Source organism: Trichosurus vulpecula, chromosome 7, assembly GCF_011100635.1.
Source record: "Trichosurus vulpecula isolate mTriVul1 chromosome 7, mTriVul1.pri, whole genome shotgun sequence".
NCBI lineage: Eukaryota > Metazoa > Chordata > Mammalia > Diprotodontia > Phalangeridae > Trichosurus > Trichosurus vulpecula.
Window position 1 is genome coordinate 32255966 of NC_050579.1, and position 18997 is coordinate 32274962.

At 48.4% G+C, this 18997-nt stretch overlaps 1 protein-coding gene across 3 annotated transcripts in view; it reads left to right on the forward strand.

The window, feature by feature from the left end:
• The window catches only part of SMYD4 (SET and MYND domain containing 4), a 30735-nt gene extending 12282 nt beyond the window's left edge, over positions 1–18453 (forward strand). Inside the window, exons 4-11 of one of the 3 annotated variants that reach the window (XM_036766950.1) lie at positions 1581–1670; positions 4453–5623; positions 12498–12680; positions 13022–13188; positions 15020–15152; positions 15793–15909; positions 16118–16241; positions 17568–18453. In XM_036766950.1, coding sequence (XP_036622845.1) covers positions 1581–1670; positions 4453–5623; positions 12498–12680; positions 13022–13188; positions 15020–15152; positions 15793–15909; positions 16118–16241; positions 17568–17721 — 2139 coding nt within the window. In that variant the 3' untranslated portion in view covers positions 17722–18453. Of the gene's footprint in view, positions 1–1580; positions 1671–4452; positions 5624–12497; positions 12681–13021; positions 13189–15019; positions 15153–15517; positions 15669–15792; positions 15910–16100; positions 16242–17567 lie in introns of those variants that run through there. The other 2 variants (XR_005010875.1, XM_036766951.1) reach the window with 2 other exon arrangements.
• The last annotated feature ends 544 nt before the right edge of the window (positions 18454–18997 follow it).

Consider the following 18997-nt stretch of genomic DNA (forward strand, 5'->3'; position numbering starts at 1 on the left):
GAAGGAGCAGAATATAGTCTTTCACAACATGAGTATTGTGGAAGGGTTTTGCATAATGATACACATGTGGCCTATGTTGAATTGCTTGCCTTCTTAGGGAGGGTGGGTGGGGAGGGAAGAGGGGAGAGAATTTGGAACTCAAAGTTTTAAAAGCAGATGTTCAAAAAGAAAGTTGTCTTTGCATGCAACTGGGAAATAAGATATACAGGCAATGGGGCATAGAAATCTATCTTGCCCTACAAGAAAGTAAGGGAAAAGGGGATGGGGTGGGGGAGTGGGGTGACAGAATGGAGGGCTGACTGGGGAACAGGGTAATGAGAATATATGCCATCTTGGAGTGGGGGGAGGGTAGAAATGGGGAGAAAATTTGTAACTCAAAATTTTGTAGAAATCAATGCTGGAAACTAAAAATATTAAATAATAAAATTTTTAAAAAAAGAATACAATCTTCTACCCATAGCTGTGAAAGAGAGAGAGAGAGAAGGCAAGCAATTTTGTATAGGTTATACATGTGCAGTCATGCAAAAGATTTCCATATTAGTCATGTTGTGAAAGAAAACATAGACCAAAAAAAAAAACCCTCAAGAAGAATAAATACAAAGTATGCTTCAGTCTGGATTCAGACCATATGTGTTGTTTTTTTCAGGAAAGTGGACTTACCTTTAGGGTCCTCCTGTCTGTTTCTGTACAGAGGTAGAAAGACCCAGAAGTGACTCCTGAATGGGCCAGGCTCCCTAGTAGTGCCATCTCTAATACTGATTGTCCACCTCCTGGCCAATCACTGGGCTTATATGTGGAGACATGAACATGAATTGAAACGGACCTGATTCCCTGGGGGCCGTGGAGGATAGGGTCTGCCCACTAACAGCAGATAGTAACATAGCACTTGAAGCATCCCAGAGCACTTAATATTTTGTCATCTTTCCCAGCAGTGCTGTGAGGTTGCTACTGTAGGTGTCATTTAACCCCATTTTACAGATGAGAAAGCAGGCTTAGACAGTTTAAATGACTCGTCCATGATCACTTGGCGAAGACGAGTCAACCCAGGTCTCTCCTGCCTCCAAGTCCAGCTGTCTTTCCACTCTCCCTCTCACTTTATGAATATCCTGTCTGAATATGTGACACGTAAAAGGGGACAGGTAGAATTCAAGGGAAAAACGTGAAATAGAAGGAAACACTAAATGGATAAGTGAACAGCCTTCCTCACCTGAAAGCCAGTGAGCTGATAATGACGTTAATGCCTTGCAGTGGTCTGTGCTGCTTTTTATTGTCAACAAGTATTTATCCCCTACTTCCCTGACACTGTGCCAAGTGCTGCAGAACAAAGAAAAAAGCAAAAGCACCCCCTGCCTTTGAGGGGCTGATGCTCTAATGCTGTGCTTTCACCCTCTTTCCTCCCTGGGTCCCATGGCATGGCTCTTAAGCTAGGCAGGGCTACCTGCTGTTGCTATCTGCACCACAGAAAGATGAAAGATTTTGCCCAAATGTATACATTGACAAGTAGTCAAGGCTGAGACTCCAGCCTTGGTCCCCTGACAAAGGTCTTTCGATTCACTGGCATCTCCTTATCACTCTTGCAGGGAACATCGCATGCTAGACCCAACACTCAGGAAATGTCCTTGTGTTTTGCCAACCGCTCTGCGGCCTTCTTCCATCTGGCTCAGTATGAGGTGAGTACCAGGATGCCTGGTATCATTGTCAGAGAAGGGCTTTTATTACCCTGGACTCAAGAAGAGCTTCAGTAAACTCTGCCCTCCAAGGACATGAGTGCCAGGAAAGCCCCAGAAGGAATGGGGGGAAACCTGAGTCTCTCCCCAGGTAGGGTACATCCTGAGTGGCCTGCTTTTTTCAGCAAGAAGGCATCCATAATGTGGCCTATGGGGGTTTGAGAAGAGGGGCTGCTGTGGAAGCCAAGGCGTGCAGGAAGACTTCGATGGAAGCAGAGAGTCTGCTGCAGGTTTCTTCTTGGAGGTTGACCAGTCCCTCTGTGTTAGCTGCTCGAGGCAGGAGAGGGAGGATGTTCTTCTGCCCTCCCTTTGTGGTGTGTGGTGGTCCTTTTGTCAGGGACCCCGGGAGCTCTGCTCACCACCCTTCCTGGCCTGCAGAGAAGAAAAGAGGTTTGAACCTTTGTGAGACTCCTGAGGTTTGGTTGTAGCTTTGGAGGCTCTGATCTCTGCCTTCCTTTGTCTGAGATTTCCTCAACTCCTTCATCAAACAGGTATTTCCCATCAAAGGGAAGCAGCTCTCCTTTAGTCTTGGGTTCCCATGGGACCAGGCCTAGACCAAATCAAACATGGCTTCTGGCACCTGAGCAGCGTCACAGTGTTGTGGGCACCTGGGGGGAGGGAAGACCATGATTCAGATACTGCCTGCAGCAATGGCTGGGTGCTATGCCTCCCTATTGCCCCCTTATAAATGGGATTGCTGACACCTGGCCCACCTCCAGGATAGGATTAATAGGAGGAAAGCAGCCCATGATGGGTGAATTTCTGAAGACCTTTAGGATGAAGTGAGAAGCCTCTGGGGCATTCTGAGCCTTCTCTGAAGCATCTGCTAAGGCCTGATGCAGTGGATAGAGTGTCAGACTTGAGGTCAGGAAGATGTTGGTTCAAAGCTTGCCTCAGACACTTCTGTCAGTCAGTCAGTCAACAAACATTAATTAAGAGCCTACTACGTGCTAGGCACTGTGCTTAGCACTAGGCAAAAGATAGTCCCTGCCCACAAGGAACTTACAGTCTAATGGGGAAGACAACACACTCAAACAACATACGAAAAACTATACAAAGCAAGCTCTACACAGGATGAAAAAGAAATAATTAACAAAGGAAGGGCACTGGAATTAAGAGGAATTAGGGAAGGCTTCCTGTAGGAGGTGGGATTTTAGTTGGGACTTAAAGAAGCCAGGGAGGTCAGTAGTTGGAGAGGAAAAAGAGGAGCATTCCAAACATGGGGGACAGCCAGAGAGAATACCCAGAGCCAAGAGATGGAGGGTCCTCTTCATGGAACAGCCAAGAGGCCGCTGTCCCTGGATTGAAAGGTGTGTGCCCCTAGCCAACTGACCTCACCTCTCTGGGCCTAGGTTGATTCATCTTTAAAATGAGGGGGACCTTCAGATAACTGCCAGTGTCTCCTCCAGCTCAAATCTCTAAGCCCATGTACTTGCTGTGGCCCTAATCATCTGGCAGCCCCATACAGCATCCAGCTGGGCTGTACAGAAGCTGCCCTCAGCATATGGCACTTGGAGCCAGGGCCCTGAAGGATGGAGTGGCCCTGATGTTAGCAGGCTAAGGAAAGGTGGGTGCCTGGGGCTGGGCTGGGGGCGGTTTCCTCATGTATAGGAACCCACTTGGCAGGTACTGGGGGCCTCATTATAGGGGGTCCTCTAAGTTGCTTTGTGACATGATGGGTTCTGGATATTCTAGAACCACGAGAAGTGGCCAAGAGACTGTCCAAACTGACTGGCAGTTCAGGGGAGTTCCCTTCATAGCAGATTATTTCTCCAAAAAGAAAGTTTTGCCAGTGTACTTTTGGGGACACCATCTTACTGTTAAGTGATTGGAGCTTCTCCTAAAATCAACAAAATGGGCCACTTGGGAAAAAAAAGGTGGCTATGGTATGTTGTGACAATCATTTTTTGGGTTAGCTCCTCTTAGCTCTCTTTCTTTGTTACAAAAGTGGGTTCCATGGGGGAGTGGCCAGGCTTAGAGGGGAGACAAGCCACTTTAAGAAATAAAGAAACTGATACAAGATTGTCATCCATGGACTTCATTTTTAAAAAATCCACTTTGGGCAGAAATTAACTCTCATGGTTGAGAGAATCAATGAGCAATCATTTATCAAACACCTGCTGTTCCCCTACCCTACCCCATACCATAGCTACCAAGGCAAACATGAGATTGTCCCTGTTCTCTGGGAGCTTCTGTTCTGGAAGGATCCACCCTGTTCATTGTTAAGCCAATGCGGATCCCAGTGGAGCAGAGCAGGGTAACTAGGGCAGGACTTGGGGAGGCCTGGGGAGGTGGGCCTTGGGCCACCTAGAGGGAGGAGGGCTTCTCAGAGGTGAGGATAGAGAGCTTCCTGGGCCTGTGAGTGTCCTGTACAGGAAACAGTATTGGCTAGAACACCCCTTGCCTGAGGGGAAATCATATAATCCTTCTGGGGAGAGGGACTACAGCCAGACTGCTCAGCACAGGACACTGGCTTTTCTCCTCAAGGCCACAGGACACCCCTGCAGCTTCTTGAGCAGGGCTTCCCCACACTCATTGCAAGGATGGTTTGTTTGCTGTAAGGTGGGCACCTCATATGATGTATGTTTATCCAAAGAAAGGTCCTGTTCTATTGTCCTGGCAGGTTCAGTAATGCAGGGAGAACCCAAGGTTTCCCCTGTGAAACATTTGTAGAAGTGCAGGTGGCACAGAGCAGGAGTCATTGCCATTTCCTCTCTAATTTTAGACTTGTCTTGAAGACATTGGGAGAGCCCAGATGCACGGATACCCAGAAAGATTACAGCCCAAGTTGATGTTGCGCGAAGCTGAGTGCCTCATGGCCCTGGGCAGGCGACAGGAAGCGGCCCTGGTCATCCACAACCTGGAGCAGAACATGGAAGCTCAGCTGGCCAGCACTGATGGTCCAAATCTCCAGGTTCTGCAGAGGAGGCTCCACCATCTAAAAACAAGGAGGGAGGAGGACAAGGGCCTTGCAGAAGCTCGTCCCATTGCTCAAGCACATGCCTTGAAGGAGATCAATCTGAGGGCCCAGAATCAACGGATTCCTAGTGCAGCATCATTCGTGAGCTTGTGCAGTGACCCTTCCAGAGGACGCTATCTGATCGCCACTGAGGATGTTCTTCCAGGAGAACTCTTAGTGAAAGAGGAGGCTTTTGTGAGCGTCCTCAATCCTGGAGAGACACTGTGGCTGCGGCCTGGCCCAGAAGCCAGGCGAGACAGCAGAGCTGCCCTTGGGGACCTCCATTGTCACCGCTGTTTGAAACCCACTGTGGCTGTGATTCCCTGTCAGGGGTGCAGCTACGCCAAGTACTGCAGCCAGCACTGTATGCAGCTGGCCTGGGAGTGCTACCACAGGACAGAGTGTTCCCTGGGGGGAACACTTCTCACCCTTGGAGTCTTTTGCCACATGGCACTAAGGACAGTCCTCCTAGCTGGATTTGAGCTCATTGCCGAACTCGTAAAGACATTTCAGGGAACAGTAAATTCTGAAGCTGTTTCTGTGTGTGAAGGCCAGCCTCCAGTGGAGAAACTGAATGCTCGGCCCACCCTGGAGGAAAGGGACCAAAATGGGGGTGTGTCTGGGACACTGACTCCTGGGTGCAACAGGGATGGCAGTTATCAAGGTTCTTACTATGCTGTCTTCCACCTCATGCCCCACACCGAAAAGCACAGCCCAGAGCGTAAGTTTCTCTGTGGCCTAAGCATTGTGGCCTTGTGTAAGAAGCTGGGAGAAGCCTATTGGCCTTCCCCACTGTGGGGTCAGGGGCCTTCTGAGCAGGAGGCAGCCTTGACAACAGAGCAGTCACCAGGGCCCGGCGTCTGGGCAGTGGCCATGCTGAGGCACGTGCTACAGCTGCACTGTAATGCCCAGGGAGTGACTGCCCTCCAGGAGGCGGGTAAGTGGGTAAACAGCACATTCCAGGGAGCTTTTTTTTTCATCTTGGTCTTTATAATGGAATGATTGACAATAAAGTCAGCTTAAAGGAGCATCCAGGAAGCCAAGCATTCTGGAAGAACTCAGGGCAGGGAAGGAGGGGGGGAGAAAAAAGGGAAAGAGCAAGGAATGTGAAAGGAGGTGAGGAAGGAGAAATGGAGGAACGAAGGAAAGGAGGGAGAGAGGAAGGGAAGAGGGAAGGAGGTGAAGGAGGAGAGAAGAAAAGGAGGGAGAGGAAGGGAGGAGGGAAAGTGGGAGGGAGGGAGAAGGAAAAATGGGAAGAAGGAAGGAAAGGAGAGGGAGGAGGGAAAGGAATAAGGGAAGGGGAGAGGAAGAAAAAGAGGAAAAGTGGGAGGGAGGGAGGAGGGAAGGAAATAAGGGAAGGAGAGAGGGGAAAGAAAGGGAAGGGAGGAGAAGAAGAAAAGGAGGGAAAGTGGAAGGGAGGGAGGAGGAGGGAAAAAAGATGGATGTGGGGGAAAGAGGGAGGAAGAAGCATTTAGTAAGTGCTGACCCAAGTCTAGACCCTTTTCCTTCTGCTGACTTTCTTACCTTAGCAAAGGGCCTTTCTACCCTCCATAAAAGTGAGAGAAGAATGTCTGGCCTTCCCACCTCCCTCCCAGGGTAGTTGTGAGGCTCAAATGAGCATATCAATCAGCCAGAATTGCTTAAGCACCTACTATGTTCTAGGCACACTGTGTGCTGGGTATCTAGAGAAGTGAAGTGGCCCTGCCCTCAGGGAGCTTCCGCCCCACACTACACTGGGATCAAGCAAATAGCTAGTCGGCCTGGGTGGAGCTTGAGCAGGGTCTTAAAGGAAATTAGGGATCAGAGGAGTCTACAAAGTAATGCAATAATGCAACACTATTAGCAGACTTTACTGATGTCCAAGGGTAGTAAACTGTTTGCTGGAATTAGAGTAGAGCTCGTGTGGTTCAGTGGGTAGCGCACGACCTGATTCAAATCCTACCTGGGTGTGTGATCGTAAACAATTTGGCCTACCTCTGTCAGCCTCAGTTTCCTCATCTGTAAAATAGTTTTTGCCTGGCAGAATGGGCTTTGGTGGTGTGCGGAGGTGTCTGACCAGAGGCTTCGCCTCACCTGGCAGAACTGAAGCCCACGGTAGCCTTGGCTTTCCCATCCTGGGCTGCCCTCCAGCACTGCCTCCTGGCCTGTTTCTTCTCAGCCCCTCCTTGCCTTCCTGGGCCATCCCTATTTTCCAAGCAGCAGCCACTGAGCAGACTTTCAGAGGTTTGTTCTTTTTTTCCTTGGGTATATTCACTTGCATTTTCTAATTAAATCTAATTTGGTTTTAATCTGCCCATATTTCTAATCTTGGTTTTATCCCTTTTTATTATTTCACTGGGGCTCCAACACCTCCCAATTTAGTGTTCTCATTGAATTTCATTAGCAGCTGTGTCATTAGTAACACAGAAGGAGGATTAAAGTGTTAAATAAGAGAGAGACTTTGACAGAGAACCTCAGAGGCATTTGTTGTTCTCTTTGCAAAAGTCCTGTTGGTGAAATTTTTGAAGAAATGTTGTTGTCTCGGGGGAAGAGTTAGTCCCTGGCTTGGGGCTAAAGCTGAGCCCACTGTGTCTTCAGTCGTGTGTCCAGAGACAGCAGGCTTGGGCTGAGGGTCTCTACAGTCACCAACCAGGAAAGTGACCTTGGGAAGGTCACTTCTCTGGGCATCTCTCTCAGAGACCCCTACAAGCTTTCCAGACTTTTATGACTCCAAGAAGAGGTCCCAGCTCAGTGGGATTCCCCCAAGGGTTCCCCTCACTCCCCTTTCCTTCTCCGTGACCAAGGAGGCAGTCTCTAGCTTGAATTCTCACTTTGCCTTCCATGTCTGCCTTTTAAGCCCTGCATAACTATTTCTGCCAGTTGAATCTTTTCTTAAAGGCAGTAGAGGGCTTGTTTGAGAGGACAGTAATGATGACAACCAGCACTTGATGTGTCACTTTAAAGTTTGTCAAGGCCTTTACATAGCCAATATTAGCTCATCCAGTTTTTCCAACAACTCCGTGAGACAGATGTAGCCAATGGTATTAGCCCCATTTTACAGATGGCAAACCCAAGTCAAGCTGCATGACTTGCCTATGGTCTCACAGCAATAGAAATACCCAAGGCAGGATGTGACCCCACTTGTTCCTAATTCCCAGACGAGCCCCCCAGCTTTTTTGTTAAGCTGCCTCTCTGAGCTGTAGGGTCCTAGATTTAGAGCCTAAGAGGACCCCAGAGGCCATCTAGGCCTACCCCCTCAATTTGCAGATGAGGAAACTGAGTCCCAAAAGGGGCAAGTAACAGGTAACAATTAGTAGGGCCAGGGTTCAAACCCAGATCCTCTGATTCCAAAGCCAGCGGTCATTCCACGGTGCCAGGGAAACCTCCCATCCATCCCTACCCTCACCTCCCACAGCCAGAAGTCATCGAATTTTGTTGATTCTCCATCCACATTGTTGCTCTCACCCAACTGCCCCCCCCCCCCCCCCGCCCCGTATCTCCCAGACTCTTGAAACCACCTCCCAACCAGTCCCTCTGAATCGTCTTTTCCCACATCCCACACCACCCAAATCACTTTCTTGACCCCTCTCTGATAGTTATGTAATTATGACACACTCATAGTCATGATTATGATTACACTCTGATAGTTCTATAATAGAATTATATAATTAAATATATTCTCTGATAATGTCATTTCTCTCTTTAGAAATTCTCAGTGGCTCTCCATTGTTGGTGAAAGTAGAAATTCCTGACCCTGACATTTAAAGCCCTTCATGGTTTGTTTTGGTCCTTAGCTCCAGCTCTTTTACTTATTCCAGCCAAACTGAAGGACTGACCTTCCCCTGTTCTCATCCTGCCCTATCCACCCCCCCATCTCTGTGCCTTGGCTTATTCCTTCTCCTATACTTAGAATGACCCCCTGTCCCTGTGTTCCCTTGAGGCCCAGCTTGGCCCCCACCCCACCCCCACCACCTCCTCTTTTTTTTTTTTACATATTCTTTCTTTATCTTTGCTTGACAAAAACTGTTTTCTCTCTCCCTCCCCCCTCTTCTCCCTTGTCTTCCTCTCTCTCTGAAGGCTTTCCTGATCTGCTCGGGTAAGAATCATCTCTCCTGCATCTTTCCACTGCTCTTAGATAGCTCTTCCTTAATCATAGTTCTGTGAACATGCTTTGCCCACCTCTTTTCCTGGGTGTTCTTGGAGAGCAGGGACTGTTCAGGCTCTTTCCTCCCTTCCCCTGCTCTCTGTCTCTGTCTTCCCCTCCCCATCTCTTCTCTTCTCTTCCCTTCCCTTCTCTCTCTCTCTCTCTCTCTCTCTCTCTCTCTCTCTCTCTCTCTCTCTCTCCCCCTCTCTTCTCTCTTCTCTCTTTCTCTCTCTCCTCTCTTGGTTTCTGCAGGGTCCTCTGCCTTTGGAAAAGTGAAGAAATCTCTCCTCCCTCAATTTCTTTTTTATATTAAGTCCTCATTTCCATGTAGCTTTCTCAGCTTTCCACAGGCATCTCTACCCTCTCCCATCCATGCTGTAACAGCCCCCTCTATACTTTACAAAATGCTTCCCTCACAGACAAGTAGGTAAATGTCCTTGTGCCCATCTTAGAGAAGAGGAAGCTGCAGCTCACAGCCTGGAAGTTCCCTCGGGCCTCCTGACTTTGGCCCCACATCCTGCCCTTCTAAGTGCTCTGACCAAAGGGGGAGAGGCTCAGTCAAAAGTACGATGGTGGATGATTTCTAAATCACGTTTTTTGGAGCCCAATCAGAGACACACCCAGCTGACACTCATTTCTGTTCCTGAGCCCACTCCTGTTGGGGAGAATCCATAAATAATTTGCAAGGCTGATATCTGACTGGAGTGTGATGTTTTTAGGGAAAATTTTAGCAACTGTTTTCCTGTCGATTGTCAGCTCTCACTAGCTGAGAAGTGGGCTCCTCCACTTGGAATTCTTCAGAGACTGTTCCTCCAGACTGGGCACTGGCCCGGCCTGCCTTGGAGCATTTTCTCAGCTCATTAGCACCTCCAGGGAAGAGGAGAGGAGACAAAACTCCCATCAGTCACGAAGATGCTTATTCGACACCTTAGGGGACAAAATTAGTGGGACATTTCCAATAAAATGCATTATTTGGAATCTCTGGGAATTACACTCACCTGTGTCTTCCCATGACCCCCTACTAGTGGAACTGGCCATGGAGGGAAGCTGTGGGCCCTGCCCTTGTCCTGACTTATGTGAGAAAGGCCTAATTCAGAACAACCACTGGGGACAGAAATCTTTCCAATGTGCATTCTTTTCTGGCTGTTTAAGCAAAGGAAACCCAAAGCACGGTAACCTTTTCTTGATAACTGGGGGTCGGTTTTATGCACATCCCTTAATGTACTGTCAGGTAATACAGCAGTGCCCTCTGGGCTGTTTGCCTTCCAGTGATCTTGGCCCTCAGCTGGATTCTGATAATTGAGGTTACTAGATAATTGACCTCTGACAAGTGAGACGTTACCATAAAGTAACTGCTGAAAATGCGTGCCTGCCTTGAATAGGACTCCTGCTCCATCTGACCCCAGATGGCTATGACCTTTTGAAGTTCTCATGTTGATGAGTTTTCCTCTTTCCTCTCATTCTCGGTTAGCTGGCACATCTTGCTGTTCCACCATGCCTGCCTTAGGCAACTGTTCCCCTCCCACTAATTTGCTGCTTTTATGTGCACTGACCTAGGAAAAGAGTTTAAACAAACTTGTTAGGATTGTGTCTAAAATAAGAGTAAACAGTTTTGGAATGAGGGCCTGTAGACAGCTCCATGAGTAGGAACAGCAAGGTTAGTAGGTGGTCACCTAGAATACGCCCAATGGAGGACACATTTGACTATTACTGTTTGTAAATGAACTCGTTTTTAATGCCAGCAAATTCCATTCTTTGTGGCATGACGGCATTTAGTTTATGATGTCCAGTAAAAACTAAAGGCTTCACCGTGGTTAGTGAACTGCAGCATAAGGGACACAGGTTTCAGACCTTGATTCCGGCATCCAAATACCTTGTTGCAGCTCTGTGGGAAGGGCTCTCCTGTGAGGAACATGAGCTTCCTCGTCAGCATTTTGTGACATCTGTTGTGGCTGCTCATGGGCCTCTGGCCTTGTTGTTGGCCGTGTTCTTCTGGAGAGTCATTTTGCCAGAGAATTGACCTTCAAATAAGTGAAGAGATAGTTTAAACATCAAAGCGTCTCAGCTAGCACAAGGGCTAAGATTTCATTCAGGGAGAACTGATGTTAAGCTGATTTCCCAGCAAGATGCTGGGCACATGCACGGAAGCTGGTAGCTTTTGAAATGGATTGAATGAGTAAACCCAGTCGCCTTGCCATTCACTTAGAGGAAGATGTCTCAAGGATGTGCTGTGCCGATCTATACTTAGCCCTCTACTGTTCAACATTTTTATCACTGATGAAGGTATGGAGAGCAGCTTGTCAGAATTGTAGACAGCATAAAGTAGGAGAGGCGATCAAACACGTTGAATGACAGAATCAGGATCCCAGCTGATTGTGACAGACTCAAACCATAAGTCAGATCTAATTAGGTGAAATGTATAGGAGTCAGCGTAAAGCCCTCCACTTGGTTTCAAAGAGCCAATTTCCCAGAGACAGGATGTCTAGACAGGAAGGTAGCTTGTGTGAAGAAGATCTCAGGGTCTTAATTGACTACAAGCACAACCTGAACCAACAGTATGTTGTGAAGAGAGGCAGTGTCTGAAACAAAAGGAGCAGTAGCGTTACCGTGCTCTACCCAGGGCAGACCCCTCTGGAGCATTGGGTTCTGTCCTCTGAAGGCCATCACTAGCTAGAGAGAGCCTAGGAAAGATCAGCCCAGATGGTGTGGGAACTCAAAACCATGGTATACAAGGACCTAACAAAAGAACCAGACACTGTAAGTCTAGTGGGGAGAAAAATTAGGAAGAATTTGTTTCAGATTGCCAGATATTTGAAGGGCTGTCATGAGAAATAACCTTGTTCCCCTTGGCTTAAGTGGGCCAGGCCTAGGAACCGGGGGTGGAAGTTAGAGGCAGAGTTGGACCTTCCAGAAGGAAAGCCTTCCCTAGCACTATCTGGATAGGGAATGGGTCAGTTTGGGTGATGGTGGGCTCCTAGACTTCTGGGTGTCCAGTGGAGGCCAAATGGCCATGTCAGTGATGGTCTAGAAGGGATTTGGGGCTAGGGATGGATTGGACTAGATCAGGTAGGGAACCTACGGCCTTGAGGCCACAGGCTCCCCACCCCTGGACTAGATGGTTTCCTTTCTGAGGTCCCTTATCACTCTGAACTTCCGCAAAAGACTTGGGATTCTTTCATCTACTTAACCCACACATGTGAAAAATGTACTTGGACAGCAGCTAGGACACTTGCTAAATTAATCAACCAAACGTCTGATAAATCAAAGCATTCGCCTTACAATGGTTTGGAACATCTCTGGGAAATAATCCTGACAGTTGCTCTGGTCTCTGTACCCTCATGAACATCCTCATACCACCAGGCAGGAAGCTTCCCTGCTGATAATTCCTTTTTGATTATTATTTAAGATATTTTAATCTTTGGGTTCCTCTTCATGATAATGAGAAAGAATGATTAGGCTTCCAAGATTCCAGGGGACTTTTGCTTTAAATGTGTTCATTCCCTTTGCCTCCTGGGGACAAGAGAATGCTGTGAGTCATGTTCCCTCCTATTTATACTGGATCTGCTTATAAAGACATGAGTCAGATGGGCTAAAGGCCCAGTTTCCTATCTCCATCTTCTGAGAAATGGGTAGCTGGGCTAGAACTGGTGTCCTGATGTGGTTGTCACTTTTCCTCGGGCACTTTCAGGATCTGATGGGGACCTCGTGACACAGCAAAGGCAGGCCCGCCTCGCCACAGGCTTCTTCCCTGTCATCAGCCTGCTGAACCACTCATGCAGCCCCAACACCAGCCTGGCCTTCAGGGGCACCATGGGCACTGTCCAGGCATCACGGTTTATTGCATGCGGGCAAGAGATTCTCCATTGTTACGGTGAGCCACTCTCCTACCGCCTTTCTTGAGAAGAAGGAGCCCCCAGGAAGCCCTAGGGTCTGAGCTCTAAACAGAGAGGTCTCTTTGACTGGTCCCTCATCACCCAGCTACCGTACACCCTGCCCACACACATCCCCTGCATATTCCTTACCAAATGCCTTCTTTTCTGAAAGTGGTCTGGACAAGTACCCGCTTGGTTCCGGCTTTCTGGTGACTCTGGAGCCTGTATTCTCCTGCATCCATCCCCCTGTTTTTGGCTGTGGGGGCTCCCAAAGGGAGAGGGTGAGTGTGCTCTGGCCTTTCCCCTCTTTTCACATCCCTTTGGTTGCATCTCACAACAGGACCTCACGAGTGCCACATGGACGTTGCCACAAGGCAGCAGAAGCTGAGATCTCAGTATTTCTTTGACTGCTGCTGCCAGGCTTGTCAGGAGGAGGAGGCGCATCAGGCCAGCACAACACCAAAGCAAGGCGGATTCCGTTGCCCCACCTGCAAGGCGGCTCTGCAGGTACCTTCCCTTCTACTTGGGTCTCTGCCTTTCATACTGCTCTCTGCTCCAGGCCATGGCTGGAACTCCTGGGGAGAAGCGTGTTCCCTGGCTTTCGAGGTGACTCTCTCCACACCCCCCTCCCAGATTCTCCCACTGGTAATAACAATAGCTGATACATAGCGCATTAATGCTTACAAAGTCCTTCACATACATTCTCATTAATCCTCACAACAAACTGTGAGAGGCTCTCCTATGGCTACAGAAGAGGAAAGGGAAGCTCAGAAAGAGCCTTGCCTGTGGTCACACAGCTAATGGCTACCAGAGGTGAGACAGTTACTCAGGGCTCTCCTGCCTCCAGATCTAGCATTCATTCCACAACCCTGCCCAAGGGCACAGCAGAAGCTTTTCTCCCCTCCTTGGTGCATTGGGCATGTTGGTAGGTGCCTTAGTGAAGCAAGGCACTGATTGGTAAAGTATAATGAGAAGGCAGTGGATTTGGAGTCAAAGGACCTGGGTTCTAATCCTGGCTCCGTTACTCACTACTGCCTTATCCCCCAGCCATGAGAGGACTGGACTAGATGGCCTCTGAAGCTCTTTCCATCTCTAAGCCCTATCATCTTATGGAGTATTAGAAAACTACCAGACAGGAGCCCACTCCACATTCCCACCACTTACCTAAAAGTGGTGCTACTTTCTCATGACATTCAGGCTGTCACCTGCTCATGTTGAAAAACAAAAAACTGTCACATGGAGTTTAGGAACTGAGAGGAAAAGGGCCTGTGGTAATTGAAAGGAATAGCTGGTCTGTGCTACGGTAATCTGTACGAAATGGCCATCCCCAAGTGGCATCCACCTCACATTGTCCTTAGAGGAGCAATGCAGAGGCTCAGAGCTGGAAGGGACTGCAGAGCCTCAGCCTCCTTTGTGAATTAGAGCTTTAGATTTGGAAGGAACTTGAGAGACTATCTAGTCCAGCTGCCTCATTTTACAAACGAGGAAACCTAAGACACAGGAGTTAAGAAACCTACCCAAGGCTACATGGGTCATAAATAGCTAAAACATAGTTCAAATGCAGACTCTCTCCATATCCAACACACTTTCCCCTGAACCCCAGTGTCTTCCTCATCCAACTCCTACCTTGACAAGAATCCACAGCATCTCCAGCCTGTGGTCACTTAGGAGCTACTTGAATACCTCCTTCAAAGAGTAAGTCATTCCCTTCCTAGACAGCCTGTTAAGGAGATGAAGAGAATTTTAGACAAGTTAGATATGACAGAGCTCTGGAGAAAATTGAATGGGAATAGAAAGGAATATACCTTTTCTCAGCTGTACATGGCACCCTCAAAAAAATTGACCATGTATTAAGATATAAAAAAAATCTCACAAACTGTAGAAAAGTAGAAATATTAAATATACCCTTTTCAGACCATAATACAATAAAAATTATATTTGGCAAAAGGCTTTGAAAGCACAGATTAAAAATTAATTAGAAACTAAATAATCCTAAAGAATGAGTGGATCAAAGAACAGATCATAGAAACAGCCCTCCAAGACAGCCTATTTCACTCTAGAGGAGCACTCTTTCACCAAATTCAGCCAGACTTTGGACATCCCCTGCAGGGCCAAGAACCTCAAAGGCATCCTCTCATACAGAAGGCCACATGGCCTGGAGAGCAGAGACTTTCCTTTGGTATCTCTGTATCCCTCCCTCCTAGCCTGGTACCTAAATGCTAAATGGTTGAATTGAGTAGAATTGACAGCAGCTGCCCCTCTCCCCCATTGGCTGGCTATCCACATTGAGCTAGTGGAGTAGCACAGAAATAAAGACCAGTAAAGCTGCCTTCCCCAGGGGGATGACGTTCTGCGCTGCGGCAGTGGAGCCTGCACGACCGTAGTGAGCAGGGCTCACCTGGTGGGCCAGTTACAAGACCTTCAGCAGCGGGTGGAGGTGGCCTTGGAGCTTCTCCGAGGTGACAAAACAGGTGAGAGTCTCCTCCCCCCCTCCCCCACCCCAATCACTGCTGTTCCCTCTCAGGGGCTCAGTAAATATTTGCTGAATTTAATGGCATTATCCCTATGTCAGCCACAAGGTGGCTGTGTCATCCTCGGAGACCAGAATCAGCTTTCTGAATTGGAAGCCCTTGGAAAGGCTGGATAATGTGGCTCATACAGCCAGGCTGGCATCCCTCCCAGTGACAAAAGTTTTCTCTGACATGTGTGGGCCCATGCATCATTCCCTTTTGTTTTAATCCCAAAGTCTCACTGACTCAACTTCCCAGAATTTGGTTATGACCCCCTTCAGGATTGGGTGCTTCCAGGGGGCAATGGGGCATGGGCATTTTTTCAGGGGCTGAGTTCTAAGAGAAGCCATGGCCTGCTGGACCCTCCTGTGCAGCATGGCATTGAGAGGCTTTGTAGGGGTGGAGTTCAGACTCTGGACCCTGGAATAGAACCACAAACCACCGTGGGAGCAAAGACATGTTCCCTGCATGCAGCTGGTGAGTCCCAGTAGGGAACGTGGTGCTTAGTTGAGAAAGTGGAAGACTCCTCGCTTGCTCTGCCAGCCGCTGTAGAGCCTGGGTCCTAAACTTCTGCTGCCTTTTTTTTTGTTTGCATTGATAGCTCGAGCTATCCAGCTTTTCTTGGAGTGCCAGCAGGAGGCTGAGAACTTCTTAACCTCGGAGCACATGTTGATGGGAGAGATTGAGGACCACCTGGCCCAGGCATATGCCAGCCTCGGTAGGGCATTTCCCCCAGGAAAAGGGGGTGGATCATTTTGTTTTGTCTTGGTTTAACTGTCTACTGATTTAGTCTCAGGGAGTGCCTCCCCTGAACTCATACCTCTTCCCCCTTTAGTTCACCCTCACCCACCCTCCCTCTGAGAAGTCTTGGCTATAATAGAGTGAGTATGGTTCTCTTCCTGGAATCAGGTTGTATTTCCTGACAGGAAATTGGCCCAAATCTGCAGCCCACTTGAGAAAGAGTCTTCAGGTGGTGGAGGCCCAGCATGGACCAACCAGTGTGGAGACAGGCCACGAGCTGTTCAAGTTGGCCCAGGTCCTTTTCAATGGGTAAGCCTCCTCAGGCATGGCCCCAGCGCTCCACCCAAGCATGCCCTTAGCCTGACTCATTTTGTTCCTTTTCCCCATCCTGGAAGCTCCACTAAGTTCTTTCAGGTATTTTGAAATTCTGAGTAGCTCTCTGATTTCCTCTTCAGGGGAGAATTGAAGTGTCTCTCTGACATAATGAGAACATTTGTGCACCATGCTGAGAGAGATGACCATGCACTCTGAGATCCAAATTATGCTTCCCAAAGAGAATGTGGCATTCCCTTCCTGGTTAGTGCCTCCAGTCCAGCCCTGTGGGCATTTGTTAAAGGCCCACTCTGTGCAAGGCAGTAGGGACACAAAGTCAGACTGGACAACAGCCCACTCCTTCCTTTCATTCCTCAGCAGCCCTGGACTCGGCTGTCTTCTGGCTCCCTTCTTCCCTGCGCCCAAGGTGGCATTAATCAGACCTTTTACTTCCTTTTGTCTCTGTCTTCTTTGGGAAACCCTGATTTTAGCATTTCTGAACAGGCCCCCCCCAACCCCACCCCCCCAAAAAAAGATAGTGCTGGTAAGTCTTTAAGGGAGGCTCCTAAGCCATAGATCTTGATGGGTAAAGCACTGACCATGCAGTCAGCAAGATGTGGGTTCAAATCCAGCCTGGTATACTGGCTGTTGTGTGACCCACCTCAGTCACTGATTCCCCTGAGCCTCTGACAGCTAAGACTGATTTAGGGACAGGCTTCAGCCGGCTTCGTTGGAAGGAGCTCATAACCCAGGAAGTCACAGGACCTCAGCTTCTTAAGGAGTGGGGAGGGAACGTGGAGAAAGAGGAATAGGAAAAGGTGGAGCTTGCAGTCATCCAGCAGCATTTATCAGGCTCCTGCTATTTGCCAGGCACCCTGCTAAGCACAAAAAAGGCAAAGATTATTCCTGCCCTCAAGGAACTCACGGTCTAACAGAGAAGAGAGAATCCCTTCCAGTAAACAGGATGCAGACTGAGTAAGGGCACAGTAACACTTCGATCAACAAACATTTCTTAAGCAGGAGGATGAGACATTGGGCAGACTTGTTCATCCTAAAAGAGGATGCTGAGATAGAAACTTGGGGTTGGTGTCCCTGAAGGAAGAGGGCCCAGCCATGCGGCTCTTAACAGGCATTCCTAGCTTCCTCAGAGCTCCTCATCACACACTGGGTGGTCTGCGTCAGCCCCTGCCCCAAACTAGAAGTTGCATGAAGACAGTGGCCACTCACATTCATCCAGAGCCGTGCTAGGCCCCAGCCAGTTAGGCAAAGCCCTGCTCAGTCATATAGCAGAGTGGGTGACTTCTGCTTCCTCCTTTGGTCCAGGTTTGCAGTTACCGAAGCCATGGGTGTAATAGAGAAGGCAGAGAAGGTTCTGTCCGTACACTACGGCCCAGGGAATGAGCAGGTGCAAGAATTGCAGCAAATGAAGGCCTGCTTACTGGAGTTACCAGGCCTCCCCTCGGGGCCCACAGCATAGGGACAGGCCTGGCCTATTGCAAGAGAGTCCTTGGGCCCCTTTACACCTCCAGGAGATGTAAACAGATGTGTCATCAGATTGCTGGCGAGCTGCTGCTGGTGAAGAATGAGGCCCTTAAAACAGTGTGGAACTGTGGCCAAAAAGTCACTAAGCCATCTGTACCCTTGGGCCCAGCAGCCCCACTGCTGGCATCAGTGCCAAGGAGGCTTGTGTACACAAAACTTTTTCTAGCAACAGGTTCTTTTGGTACCAAAAACCAGAAAGCCAGTAGTTATCTATCCGCTGGAAAATGGCTGAATGAATTGTATATATGACTGTAAATGGTAAGAAATGACAGCAGGATAAATTCCTAGCCACATGGGGAGGCTTCCATGGAATGATGCAGAGTGAAGTGAGCAAACCAACAGTTTACCCACAGACCATCCTAACATAAAAGAAAACCTCATTGAATGACATCAGTGACCAGACGCATCTCCCCAGGGTGAGGGTTGTATGGACCTCCCTCCATCTGGCAGAGAGGTGGGGAACCACAGGTACACAGTAAGGCATGCATTGTTAGAGGGGCCAATATATTGGTTTGTTCACTTCATTGTACTTCTCTGTTACAAGTTGGAGTAGGTCCAGTATTGGGAAATGACTGAGATTTTTAAAAAGCATCAAACCTTTAAGAAAAAAATAAATGGCTTCAAGGAAATCCCATGGCTGGTATATGATGTGAAGCAGGGGCAGGGGAGCGGTTACTCCAAAATCTTTCCAAGGTTGTCATTATTCTGAGTATTGTTCCCTGAAATGAGAAAATGTCCCAAACTAAAAACCGACCCCCTCAGAGGTCTACAAACACTGTGCTCCCTTGAAAGGAGCTAGACTTTCCCTAGGAATCAGCGTCTGAGCCTCTGGACTCATGGCCAGGATCCAGTCCACTAAACTATTAAGAGTCGGCTTCAGTGGAACATGCCTGTTGTTTCCAGTGGTCACATGATATGTATGCCCCTAGAGGGGATTTAACGAATGGCAATGGTGTCATTAAGAACAGAAAGATCATTATAAGAAAACATGGAATCGATGTGGTTTCTTCTCTCTAACAAGTACGTAGGGCTTTGCATATAGTATCTCACTTCACTGCGGGGTGCAGGTGGGGGGGTCAGTTTACTTGGGGGATGGGCTGTTTGGCAGCTCCAAATTTGCCTTAAGCCATTTTTCCAGTTCCTTCTGTCTAGTTTCCATTCTATTCCCTAATTCTGCCTACTGAGCAAACTAACAAAACAGAACATGCCAT